The sequence below is a fragment of the Pleurodeles waltl genome, unplaced genomic scaffold, assembly GCF_031143425.1.
Source record: "Pleurodeles waltl isolate 20211129_DDA unplaced genomic scaffold, aPleWal1.hap1.20221129 scaffold_119, whole genome shotgun sequence".
In the NCBI taxonomy this organism is placed as follows: domain Eukaryota; kingdom Metazoa; phylum Chordata; class Amphibia; order Caudata; family Salamandridae; genus Pleurodeles; species Pleurodeles waltl.
Genome location: NW_027149825.1, coordinates 507,263 through 521,904, shown reverse-complemented (window position 1 = coordinate 521,904; position 14,642 = coordinate 507,263). Strand labels below are relative to the sequence as shown.

The 14,642-nt window shown below is 35.8% G+C and overlaps 1 protein-coding gene across 3 annotated transcripts in view; it reads left to right on the top strand.

The window, feature by feature from the left end:
- TRIM33 (tripartite motif containing 33) overlaps window positions 1-13,349 on the top strand; it is a 502,696-nt gene extending 489,347 nt beyond the window's left edge. For 2 of the 3 annotated variants that reach the window (XM_069218910.1, XM_069218908.1), the window contains 2 exons: window positions 7,209-7,259; window positions 7,336-13,349. In XM_069218910.1, the coding sequence (XP_069075011.1) occupies window positions 7,209-7,259; window positions 7,336-7,548 (264 nt within the window). In that variant the 3' untranslated portion in view covers window positions 7,549-13,349. The remainder of the gene's footprint in view (window positions 1-7,208; window positions 7,260-7,335) is intronic. The other variant, XM_069218909.1, reaches the window with a different exon arrangement.
- Window positions 13,350-14,642: the final 1,293 nt, after the last annotated feature.

Here is a 14,642-nt window from a genome sequence, read left to right as displayed (position 1 = left end):
GACCGAAAAAGAGCGTTCGCGTTCTACCCAAGTCATACCAAAGACTTCCAGGTGGACGATCAACTCTGTGTGGGATATGTGGGTTGCAGAAAAGGGGAAGGCGGTGCAGAAGAGGACCATTTCAAGATGGGTGCTCTTATGCATCAAAATGTGCTATGCTCCAGCTAAGAAGCAACACTCTGAAGGTTTGCGTGCTCACTTCACCAGAGCTACTGCTGCTACCACAGCACTATCATGGGGCGTTCTTGTCCTGGACACCTGTCAGGCAGCAACGTGGGCATCTCTGCACACTTTTACCAGACACTACTGCCTGGACAGTCAGGTACGCAGGGACAGCTACTTTGGCCATTCGGTCCTGCAGGACTTCTTGATGTGATCTTGGTTCGCAGCCCACCACCGGGGATGGTATTGTTTGGGTATCTATTCAAAGGTAAGGAGTCTGCAACGAGAAGTCTCTGTCAGATGTACAAGTTACTTACCCTCGGTAACGATATATCTGGTAGAGATATATTCTAGTTTCCCATCCTCTCTGCTGCGAACTGATTTCTATGGATGGGAACTTCCCTTTAAGGTCCCTAGTTTTAGCACACCATTATCCGTGTTCTTCATGGCTCCGCGCTACTGGTGTGGAAAGTTGTGAAAAGAAACTGTTGTCAGTGCGCCGGGGTGGCGCCTATATATACGACCGCGATGTCATCACGGCGACCACAATAACAATGCCAATGGAGTCGACTGACTCCACCTGACGGTGTGCAGAGGTACTGCTCGAAGAAAAATCTCCGGATCCAGACTGATGCCTGGGGAATTCAAAGGTAAGGAATCTGCAACTAGAACATGCCTCTACAAGATATATTGTTACAGAAGGTAAGTAACTTGTACTTCACTGCTAGTTTCTTTGTGGCTCCACGTTGTTCTGCAGCTTCAGGTCACCGAAGAAACTGACATCAGCGCATTGGAGGAGGAAATATTTAGACTCCGCAGAGGTCATGTCCGGAGACCATGTCGCTGCAGTCTCGCTCAACGCCCTCTACTGACGCGCAGAGGTACTACTGAGGAAACATTTCCCGATCCAGTCTGACGCCTGGGGGAGAATTCTAAGATAAGTAATCTGCGGCTAGTCTGTGTCTCTACCAGATAAGGCGTTGTCAAAGGTAAGTAACATGTTAATTTAGTATTGTCCCAGCCTACCCCTGTTCTTGTCAGAGATCATAAAATATGCACGTCTTAAAGGGCCTGCACTGTGGGATGCAAATCACTGATGAGCTATTGTTAATTTACGTAGGACAGATGCTTCTTTTTTTGAATGACTAGATGTGTTGGTATGGCGAACACCTCAATTAGCTGTATACCTTCACATTACCCTACTACTGCATATACATGCACGAAGTCCATAAGGATTTGCAAGGGTTTCTGTTCAAGGTCATGAAATCAATGTGGGTCTGGCCTAGGTGCTTGAGAATGAGAGCTTATACAGGGCCTTGTATTCTGTTTTTTCTGTCTGCACAACTGTAAAACTAAGTCACATTCTAGATATTTTTAGGCGTAGTCATCAGTCTACCTTCCAATAAACTCAGTATACTTATGTCCCCCTAAATGTGTGGGCATGCCAAAGAATACCTTTTTGTTACTGATCTTTCCTAATCAGAGAGATACTGATATGCTGTATCTACAGAAATGAAGAGTGGGAACTGTTTATTTTTCTCTTTTTTAAATGCCCAAATTAAAACTTTGATACTAGGGATTTTGTGTTTATATTTCTAGTTTTGCAGCAAATTACATTGAAGCTCTTCTAACTTTTTGTTTGGCCGATGAGTAGTTTCTAATATTCAGACAAAGAAGCTTTCAGCTAGAGGCAGAGATTATTTAAGGTAATTCATTTGTAATAACTGTGCAGGGTATTTGGGATTTTCTTGGTGTGTGTTTTAATTGGGAAACCTGTTCCTCTTAGTTGTGCCGAAACTAAGGAAATATTGCGAAAAAAAGTTAACAGTTTCAACTATGATGGCATTTTGCACGCCTGTGTAGTTGTTAATCATTCTGGAATTGCGTGTTGGCACAGTAACATGTTTATTTTCTCACTTTGCCAAATGTTTTCTCTCTGAAACCCACAATATAAGGTCAGTTTATCTTTAAATGTTCAATTTGTCAAGCAACAAAAGGAGCAAAGGGACACACTTCCAACTAGAGGGGGCTTTGGTTCCAATGCCGTAACTACACAATCTGCAAATTAATGTCAGGTGATTGTAATATTCCCATTTTGCTTTTTACAGGATTATCATGTTTTATTTAATGCACAGTTCATTCTCAACATACGTTTTTTTTTTTTTTTTTTACCATATTGGTTTCACTTCTTGAATTTGAGCCCTTTTCTTAATCAAAACTTAGCTTTTAAAAGAATAAGCATATAGCGTTTGATTTTGTTAAATTGATGAGACAAAAATGTAATGTTTGAGTTATAATCATCTTAGATGATAAGTTATTAACATTATCTATTTAATATAATCAGTTCCGGATTCAGTTTAGTGTTGTACACATATATTTAAAGTAATTATTTATACCATATGCATATATTTGGCTCACCCTAGTTGTTTTGCTTGTTGTTTTTTTTTATTGTTGGACTACATTTAAAAATGTACGTGTATGTTAACTGCATTTAATGTTTGTTTTCCTTATAAGTACAAGTAACATTAGTTTGTAATGCTCCTCCAACAGACTGTAAATATTCTTTGATGATGGAACACACTCAGGTTCTACTAGTTTATTCATATGCCTTCAACATTCCTTGATATGTGACTCTGTCTTAAAAAGTAAAAGGCATTTGTGTTGCCATTCTGGATTCACGCCGTATTCCTGTATGCAGCATTTGCATCATAACATTATAATGATGCTAGTTTTGAGATCTAGGCATCATTGCTATTAGTCTGGGCAGTGTGTTGCCACATTCTTTCAAGTACTAGTCCCAGTGGGTTTATAAGTTAGAAATAGGATTTGTTTTAAATATGATGTTTCCTCAACAGAGTACAGTATTCCATGACATCAAAAATCATATTCACATTGCGTTCCAGATAGGAAGTTCCATAGGTAATGTATTTTCGAACAGTGGTCTGTAAAGTGTTCATTATGTTTGGGACCCTTAATTGATATAAAAATGGTGCCTTATTATGTGATTTGATTTTGAGCCCTAAATGGCAAACCCTGATATGCCCCCTGATTGAATATTTGCCATTTGCTGTGCCTTTCTTTGAGGTCAAAGAACCATGCAAAACTATTTGAGGTTTAATTACGAAATATTTCTCAAAGCCCTGTGTTTTTAGAGGATAATTTCAAATCGCTAGCCTTGATTGTGTGCAACCAGAAATCAAATAGATGCTGCAAGGTGTTTGATTTGTCACATTACTTTCACAAAGGTATGTTGGAATGTTGTGATGTAAATATGCAATATTCAATATGTTTACAATATTTTTGATTTAAACTATTCAGCTTTTAAAGGCTGCATTGGATGAGTTCTGTGATTAATTCTGAATTAAGGTGGCAATCCTTTGGCACATAATTTGCTGTTTGAGACAACTGTCATCCTGACAAAGCTTAGAGGGTATAATTGAGCAAAAACATTAGCTAAACTAACTTTTCTATTAAAATTGTTGAAAAGCACAAATTATCAGCATATATTTTGTAGGTGTTATTGGAGTAATCAGGGATGATGTAGTAGCAGTTGGCAACTTCTTGGTGACTTTTAAGGAAATTAAAATATTTTCTTAACTTGGTTGCATAGGAAATGGAAGTAACAAACCATTTTAAGATGATCTAGTAACTTCTGATCTGATAATTTTTAAATAGCGTTTTCAGTGATAAACCACCCTTGTTCTTAATGTGGTATGAAATGTTCTTTTAAAGGTGAATATTATTAAAACAGAGACTTAGATCAAGCCATATACATTTTTTTTTTTTGGTGTGGATTTATGTTCACTGCCTTGCAACAAAGTCTCTACAAACCACCAAACAACGGGGTCCAATCCACACTTTGCAACAAAATATACTAAAGTAGCTAAGGATCACCGTACCGCACCACCTGTGAGTTCCTTGAGGTATACTTGCTTGCTGCCCACCTCTATAGGTTAGCTACCTAAAAACTTGACATGAAGATAATTTTTGCACATTAGACAACAGCAAACAGAATTAGAATAACAGGTGACCAAATCCACAGTTGTGCGAAAATTCTTGAATTCTTTTATTCAGCTTCACCCAAAAACAGAAGTGCAGCCAACACGTTTCGTCCGAAATTGGTAAACGTCACCATGAATTGTCCATATTTTGCTTATACACATGCCGACTCTGGAGATAGGTGTTTTCTTAGCCGTACACAGTTTGAACTACTGTGTTTCACCAGTTTTATGAACTCAAGGCGCTGTGACTTTTTGGATACAGATAAGTATTAAGTGTTTTGATTGGATGTCTGATTGTTCGGGTGCACCTTCTGCACTGATTGATTTTGTTTCTTTGAAAAACGGGCAATTCATGGTGACTTTCTTCCATGATGAAGCCCGATTTCAGGCAAAATACTTTGGGTGCACTCCTGTTCGTATGCTAAGAAAAATAAAAGTATTCAAGATGTTTTGTACAACGCTGTGTATGTTATCAGTGTTTCTAATTCTGTGTGTTGCCTCTGATGTGCAAAAAAAAAATCCCCTCTTTACTACAGGCAAGCTAATAGATCCCACTTGCTCACAGAGGCGTGACTGAAAGCTGAAAAAAAGAGAGTTCAAAACAATATTCTAAAATATCAAACACCTAAAAATGCACCTTGAAAAGAACATATCAAAACTCAGCTTCAACTGTGCTACTACTGGAATGCATCTACTAAGTACCCATTGAACATTAACACAAAATGTAAAGAGATTAATTTATTGCTTTGGCCTCAGTGATGAAGCATTCAACCAGTAAAGGGGTGTTTTAGCATCTTAGTTAACTAAATTAGCAGTACTTATATAAAAAAAAAACATAAATATCAAAACTTTTGGAAACAGTCTTTGACTTAAGATCAGCAACTTTTTTAAGAGTTAACAACAGATGACCCTTGTATCCACTTACCTTTCGTGATCTCCTGCATTGTGCAGCATTTGTTTTAAAAAAGCAGTTCTTTCTAACACCCAGCTCTGATAGTACCAGATTGTGAACACATTAGTCGTAAACGGAGCTGTCCTTGAATCATGCAGTTATTCATGACCAGTCAAAAACATGTTAATGCAGGAGAGATGTCCAGGCTACTCCAAGAGTTCATGGAATTGCACACATTTCTCCAAAGCATCCACTCTAATTTTTTAAGGGAAATGGAAACAGCATTGAGAAAATATCTAAGAAAAGTTTCATTACTTTAGATTAGTACAGTCCTGCAGCACTCCTACTTTTGACCTTTTAACAGACAAATTGATTGACATTCTGATTAAAAACGCTCGAAGTGGATTAGGATTTCATGGACTCCCAATCAGTCTTAAAATATTGCACCTAACGAAAAATTGTTTCTGTTCACCCAGGGTACTAAACCATTGTCTTTCTAATTCTATGCTTCATTATCTCATGAAAACACCAGCAGTGAAAACTGAACACCACTAGATTGATTTTCAGCTATGACTTTTAGAACCATCATTACCTGTAAATTGACCCTGGAAATCAGTCTAGTATTTACGTGCCTAGGCTGTATTTGTAACTGAAAAGAAAAAGGCCTCAGACTGAACAACATAAAACAGAGTTAATAGTGTCTGATCTGAAACCAGGAAGGTGACGCACCACTCTGGGTCAGTCCCAACAAAGACTCAGAAAAGTATGAATTGAGTATTCCGCTGTTTTCTTTGGCCAAACAAGGCATTGAATAAAACTTGTCTCTAACCCAGTTTATAAGAATTGGAAAATCTCTTGGCATCCATAATTTGCTAAAGCGCTATTGTTTAGAATGAGGAGTCAAGCTTGAGCCTTACACGGAAACCACATTACCATGAAACTACCTTAAATTCCCTGCACTTGACAGCGGGGGGCTGGAATGATATTTAGCCCTTTACATCATGCACAAGAGCAAGTAACCAGGTTAACTGCTCAGCATGCAACACATTGGACTCTCTTGTCAAAATGCCTACAATCCATTAGCTGTTATTTGTTAGATTAACATAAAGAAAACCTAAATCTAATTCAGACACTTCAACTGATTGTGTGTATCACAGGTAAGTGGACCAGTAGTAAACAATCTAGCTGTTCTTCCTACAATATAAAAACTAATCATTAAATCCAAACCAACGCTTGATAATCGCCTGCCTATCCACCTGGTACCTGAGAAATGCAGATTCAGTTCAGTGATTGTGAAACAGGATTGATGGTCATTTTTGCATCTTAGTCTAATTCCAACTGTGATTGAATAGTTGTATGATGTTGCACATGCAATTGAAATCTAGTGAAAGGATCTGGTTTGCTTCTGGCCTTTACTGTAAACTGTTCTCCATATGTGACTTATGTGCTCTACCAATACCAGTGACCGCCCTTCTCCCCCTACCAAATCCTACTCTCAAAGTATTTGAAATTAGTTTTATGGGGTAATATCTGTAAACATGTAGTCTTTTTTAATGAATAAAACACTCATCCAACTATTTGTATCAATTGCCTTTTACAAATTAAGGATCAACGTGGCGATTGAGACTGAGCCCTTTCAATTAACAAATGGAAAATACATAAACTGGAAACTTCAGTTTCTTCAAGCATAACACGTTGTGAGGCAGTTGTTTGTGTTTTTTTTCCTGCAAAGAGCAGTGCTTTGACTTTATTGGAGTGAACACTTAATTTTGCCTAAAATGGTTTGAAAGCAGATTGAATGCAATCAAAGGATAAAAAGAAAAACGTCAGTTTGTTTTAGACATGGTGTAGGAAGGGAAAATACAATATATTAATAATATTGAAGCCTAGATGCATAAAATCTCCCTTTATAAGACACTTGAGTTGTGTAACAAATGAGGAGACCAAATGAGAAGACAGGTGTGTCAGATAAACAAACTTGAATATTAATGGAATGGGTATTTTCTTTTAAAGAATTGACATTATTTTAACGAGCCAATATGATGTCATAACAACCTGTTTTCCTGTTATGACTGACTCTAGAACCCTATGCAATCTTATAACTCTAAAAAGAATTATAATTTCACTTTTTTTGACTCTGGTATCCTTTTTAGATGATGAAAGTTGTTCAAGTTTATGCAGAAACACAAGAAATTAATTTGAAGGTAAGATTTTCAGACCATGCAAACTTGGTGAAGGGATGTGTAATACCTGTAGTTAAATATTAAATTTTCTTTTCAGGCGGACTCAGAAGTGGCACAAGCTGGGAAGGCTGTTGCATTATATTTTGAGGAAAAACTGCCAGGTGTCTATCCAGATAGAACTTTCCAACCTTTACCAGAAAATGAGCCTGAAGAGGATGACGGTGAAGTAACGGACGACTCTGATGAGGACTTTGTACAGCCGCGTAAAAAACGTCTAAAATCTGATGAAAAACCGGTGCATATAAAATAACATAACATATGGACTTGTATCAGTTGTAAAATAAAAACTTATTTAAGTGTTCCTGGAATAATGTAATGCCTGCGGAGACAACTTCTTAAAGAAGACGGCAGCTTTAAGACAGTATTAGACATCAAAACTCTACAAAAAAAAAAACATTCTTTTAAAAAACAAATGCAGAAGATAAAGCTCTCTTTTCTTCAGGTTTTTCACTTTTGGACTTATTGAAATTTCTTAATACGTTGAAATGAACAGTCTTACCCTGTTTTGAGAAGTTACTTTTTTTTACTAGAATGAAGTTTTGATATGCTGACTTGTACAGATAAATACGTGAATCTACATTTTCATTGTTTTCCTTCTGAAAGACTGGACCAGACTATGTAGTAATTGTATTTAACTCATTAACACTGGACTACAGTGTACATAAAACATAAGGAGTTGATTATTTGCAGCACTGCTTCAAGTGCGTTTAGGTGTGATTGTTTTTTTTATATGAAATGTTAGGAACTATCGGCTTTCTTTGTTGATTGTGCATTCAACATTTCCATCAAGACTGCTGATCATGGGATGTTTCTGATTGGTTAAGCAGTGTGGAAAAAGTGAGCTTGTAAATATGAGTAGGCAAGAATTGTTTCTTGCCGTATCTTTCTACATCTTCTATGTGTTCTCTTGTTGCAGTTATACATTTTTGTGAGTGGTTCATTTTGGCAGCAAACTGCATTTTATCTGGACACGCCCTTTATTTTTATGTAAGAGACAGGATGTTTGTTTCTGCCAAATATCTGGTCTTTTGCATTTACTGAACTTAAGAAATATTTGGCTTGACTACAGTCTTCCCTAATAATGCTGTCCATTTTTTAATGATCCACTACTGGAAAAACAAAATATGAATATTACCAAATATGTTCAGTTTCTTATATTTACTGTCTTATTTGTAAATACTGTAATTAATCTTTTTTATGGAGCAGCAACATTTGCTGCTTTATTTGTAAGCTACGTGTCCTCTTTCTAATGTTTTTGTGTTGTGCCATGTTGTGTTATTTCTAGCATCATCATTTCGAAATTTTCTATGAATACTGCAAAACTCTTCAAGTGTTAGGAGAAGCTTTTTTAGTTGGGGTTCATATTTATTCTTCAAGCAGCATGTTGAAGAGTCACCTTTTTCCACAAGCAGGAATGGTGTTAGCAAAATTAAAATAATTGCTCCTGTAAACATGCGTTTAACCAAATGCAGAGATTTGCTAATCAAAAATTAATATCTGAAAAATATATAACATTTAACAAATACTACATACATTTCTATTTATTCTACTGAATGCACTTTATTCTTGGATGGAATGAGGTTCCCGAGTTGACACATTTGTAAAAGCTATTTTTTTTTAAAATTGAACTGAAACAAAAAAATGAGAGGCTGAATTGTTTCAGAAATAAACATAATTGAATTTTTATTTGGGATAGCCTAACTTTTAGGTTTGCAATCTTAATGCATTGTCAACAATTCATGCCCCCTCCTGGTCTAATTGTAGGAGACATGCCTACACCATTTTTTGAAAGATTACATTGGCACTTTGTTGACTTGCTTCTTGCCGTGCAAATTTTAAGCCACTAATTTATTATTTTACCAACACTCGTGCAGATAAGTTAAAGTTTGGTCATGTTTGTAGTGGAAACAAAATAGCAAATAATTGTAGATTTTTGGCACATTGATTTTGTAATCTGTTTGTTTCTGGTTCTCAATACAGTAAATGGATATCGTGACTTAATGTGACTTGGGGGGGGTGGGAGGTCAGAGGAGGAAAACAAATCACAGTATGGTAGTTTTTTTTTTTTAACCACCTTTATCGCCATTTTAGTTGGGATTCCCTCTGTGTATCTTTTTAAAAATATCAGTTTACACAAATATGATTAAGGGGATGCCTAACTAAATACGGGGTTGCTCAAATGTGGGTTAATGTGGATGGCTCGTCTCAGCCACTGCTCCATAGTAAATCAAAAACATAATTTAATTAACATGTTGTGATACTATCTTGGAAATGATTGTTCCACGAATCTGTAATGCTCGTAGAAGCTAAACAAGAAGACTTCTCACTAAATTTATTTTAGAATGTGTTCTTCTTTCTAACGCCTATTGGTATATATTGTAGCTAGGTTGCTTACCTAGTATGATAAATATATTATACGGCTTTCCTACTAGATGTGGGTTATGTCACTATTGTAAGTAACAACCTTTTCATTTCCTATTTAGGAACCTTGTTTAAATAATTCCACTTTAGAGGGCCACTTTCTGCAATTTAAAACCTTGTCCCCTTAGTTATTTTGAAAAAGCAGCACTCTAGAATTTCTATAAATGCAAGCTAAGTATTTGGACCTAGGATATATTCCCTTACATTAACTGGATGGTCTCATTTATTTTTCCAATTTAATAATGTAATGATATTGTCCTCCGTGATTGCTCATTGCCTTAATTATCCGTGTGCTAAAATTTTGGAGAGTCTGTTTAAAAAATGTCTGCATGTCGCTGAGTTAGGAGCACAGTGTTCTAAAGATTAGTGTTTTTTTGTTCAGCTTTTGTTTCACTAATATGTCGATATTATACTACTATCTGTGTTAAATTGCTTATGCATACCTCCAATTCTATATGGTTTGTTTGCACTTGTCCAAAATCGCTCACTTGTGTTACACAAGTCTTATTTCACCAGAAAAAGAACAAGCAACCAAATGAGATGCAATTTAGTTACAGGATGAATTTCTGCCACAACTCTTCTAAAAGAAGCCACTGCTCTGCTCTGACAGATATTCAAGAGATTTTCAGATGGGTCTGGCAATCAAGTAGCGTTTCTGTGTCGTCAAGTGGTGCAAAAGAACAGACTCTTTCATACCTACGTCCTGTTTCTCCATCCTTTAGGAGCCTACAGCTGGAATATTTGCTGCATTTGAATATGAAAATGTATATCCAATGGCTAAAGTTGCACATTCCGTGTGTGTTCTGTAAAATTAATCGTCAAATTGCTAAAGATCCCACTTGGGTTGTAAAACTGTTTTTTCATACAGTTGTAAATTGTCCAGCTTTTCAAAACACTTTTGTTCCCTTTATGGCATCAATTCAGTTTTTGTTTAGTTTTCGTGGTGCATTTTTTAATTCAGAATGTTTAGCCAAGCTAGTTGTTGACGGACAGTCCCTTAGACGCACAGCCTGAGTTGCTACATATAGCTGCTGACTGAAACCAGAATAAATGAGGTGTTTCTCAAGATTCATCTGGGAATCAATCCTTTTTTTTGCCAAAATATTGATTTTCCACACAAGTGCATCTAGTTATTTTGGATTTCATGGCCTTGTTTTTTTATTCATTAACTTCATGACAGTGACTCGAGCTGTGACCAGCAGTACTCATCCCCAAAACCCTGATGCATTTCAGACAATTTGCTTCATTAGGAGGGTGATGCTAATCAAGAAGCTTACCGCTGTTAAGACACACACACTGAATTCAAGTGAAAGTAAGCACAATCATAAATAGAAGAGTTCATCAATGTAATTCCATTTGTCACAGCCTATCAACATTGTGACTAAGCATACTTTTTTAAATGAGAAATTAAAACCTTGGGATTGAGCCATGCATATGAATTTACGATGTAGCGCAATTCGAATTAACAAATATTGTACAGGAGGTGGTTTTAAATCTCATGGCATTACATTGCTGAAGTTGATTATCACTCCCAAACATGTGATGTGATGCACATACATGTTTTAATTGCATTAGTGCAGATATACTTATTACCCTTCACAGTAATTGTCATAACAGAGGGAAGTTTCTTAATTAGCATCAGCCCTGACGAAGGACATCATCCGAAAATTAATTGGGGTTGTGAGGAAGCATACTTTTAGTCTCTGCTATAGGCAGTGCCATAACAGCCATGTTGATTAAAAACCAGGCCATGAAGGTTGAGATGACTAAAACTTAATTAATCAACATTTGGGCGAAACATTAAAAAGATTGACTCCTGGATTAATTTTTGGAGAAAGTTTGTTTATTCTTGTTTCAGTCAGCAGTTACATGTAGCAACTCAGGCTGTGCATCTAAGGGACTATTTGTCAATCTACTACTAGCCTGACTAAACATATTTATTGTGCGCTCCCAAACAGCGGGTGCTCCTTGACCACATGCCCCAAATGAATCAGGAGAAATAATTAAGCTCAGGTATGCAGCATAGGAACTTCGTATTAATCTACGGTTATTCAGATTTAACCCAGAATGATCGCAGTTTAACTGAAAATCCTTTAAGACTTCTGTAATTTTTTTCTGAACAAATCCAATGCATATGAGAAAAGGTTGCTAATGCTTGCTTTTTGGTAATAGGCTGACCTGAATGGCAAACTAAATCCTTACACTTGCTTGAAATTAGTAGAAGGTTTACTGATTAAGTGAAAGCAATTACATTTTAATTGTAAAGCGGGAACCTTCTCCCCCTTCAGGTTGTATTTTGATAATATTGTAATGAAAATGCTAAATTTCAGAAAGTGTTCTTTTGTTGATTAAAGTGTACAACGGTTTACCATGATTGTTCATAGAGCACACAGGATGTGAAACTGTCCATAGTTAGGTTGCTTTGAAGGCTACCTCTAACCATGTCACCTTACATTTTTATTTCAAATAAGGATTGATTTTGCGGCTAATTAGTATACTAATTAGAGGTTTTGTGTAGACATATGCACAAATGTAACCTGTTTGAATTTTTCAGTGTGTTGTAGAATTCATTGGACCAAAAAGTAAATGTACCCAATAGTGATGACCCCGTTTGTTAGTTTATGTATGTTTGTATACTTTGTGCTTTTACCATTTCATTAATTGAGTTTGATTTTTATTCCTTTGTTATAAAGTTAACTGTGCTGTGGGATATTTGTATATTTCTTCACATGCATAGCATAACGTTTTGGTGTCAGACAAATTGACACATTACCATAGTAGTTAAAGGCTTCTTGTTATAACATGACTAAATTGAGTATAGTAAGTTACGTCCATTTAACTTAGCAGGTACCATGCAGCACCTGTAATTCATTTTGTTTAACATGTATTCTCTATTCTGGTCTCCATCATTTTTCATACAGTAACAGCTAACTTTACACCAAAAACATTTTAGGTGCTGGAGTCATCCACGAGAGGTTCCCATGTCATTTTCAATATGATAGGTTAAGGTCTTAGTGAGTAAAGAATGAGTGTGTAAAATTATCTATACTTCCTCCTGATGTTTTCTGGGTTTCAGACTACTGAACTGCAACCTCTTCCCAATGAAAAGATATATGGAGGATGGATACATAGTAAAATAGAGTGTCCTACGTGACAAATATGGACACACCTGATATTGAAAGTTTCACTTTGGAGGAAACGGATTCCTCTGGGCCTAATGAAACAAAATGTATAAGTTGCCAGTGAGTTAAAAGGATGTGGGCACACATTTAGTAAGAAGTCTGAAGCTTCCCTTCAAACCCCTTACTAACCATGAATTCTGCACAGGGTTTCCTGTGATGTTTTAAATGTAGGTCAATTTAACATGGTAACCGTAGCAAATACTCATTCATATTGGATTGGAGTAAAGAATGAATGTTTTGAAACATATCCTTAATCCATTACAGATTGCAGAAGCATGGTTTTCTCTCCCAAAAAAGGGATTTATAATTTTTCTGGTTTGGTCCTTCAGTGTATTGCAAATGTGAAACAGCTTTTTACTTTGCACAGTTCAAATTCTGTAGTAGTAGTCTATTTAAAATATGCCCACCTTTTTGTATTTCAAAAAGCAATAAAACAGTTTGTAATGGGTTTTAATGTTTTATCGGAGCAACAATTTTATGCAGTTTGTTTGAGAAATGCAAGGTATTCCATATACTATACTTTAGCGAGTGGCTTTTTATTTTTACGAATGAGGTGGAAGATTACATATTTTTGTTACCAATAACCTATGCTAAAGATACTTTTTATATTAAAAACCCTGCAGGTCTCACCTCACTTTAAAAAGAGCTGTTCCATACTGCTTTACAGCAGCAAAGAACTACTGAATTTCTCGCCCAACATCAATTTCATCTTTTATGCTAGTGATTGGCTCTTCATCTATTAGCTTGTTGATGTATCACACTTAGTTGCTATTACAATTGCAGATTTTATGTACATAATCGAAATACAGCATATGTTTTGCAAAATATTGTTTTTCCAGTAATCAGATTCTGCCATTTTGAGACTGCTGTTCTGAAAATGTGTACATTAAAAGGTACAGAAATATTTTTTATTGGAATACTATGTTGTTCCTTTACTGTAGCATAAGATTTAGTTTTTCAAGCATAGGCAGAATTGCATTTCTATCTTGTAAATTTCTAAAAATATTAGGGAACTGTAAAAAATAAAATCAAAATGTATATACTCCTATATATATATATATATATATATACACACACACACACACACATATATATTTGTACATTTGAATGCCTGTTATTTTATATATAAAATGCAGACCTATGGAAGGAATAACATTCATATCATTTTTTTTTTTATTTTTTTTTTTTTACTTTCAGCAACTTGACTGTGGCGGTATTGTTTTTTGCACATACACTAATTCGGCTAGCTCATTCTTACAGTTTAATTGCTCAGTTATGTTTTTTTTATGACATGTAAAAACAATCCAACTTTTATTTAATATATTAGCAGTCTGTAAAAAAATTCTTGTTATGCTCTGGAATGTGTTGTACTAGAACAGTTAAATGTTTCAGAACCACTTTGTTTTGGGTATTTCTATTAAATTAGAAAAAAAACTATTGACATTCATTGTTTTTCTCTGCTACATCCCAGTTGATTAAAAACACATTCAATGTGCATAACTAGATTTCTGCAATAATTATTTTCATTAGATTTTAAAATGGTGTGAAATATTTGACTAGATGGTTTAACGGTGTGGTAAATGGTTACATTTACCTGAAGAGATTTGAGGGGAACTGTGGGCCTTGGTCTGCCACCAGCACAACTACTTGAAAGAGATGAGACAAGACATATTTCTGCCCATATCTGAATATTTCTTGACTGCCCTTACACAAAATAGGGCAGTCAAGGCTGCATAATCAA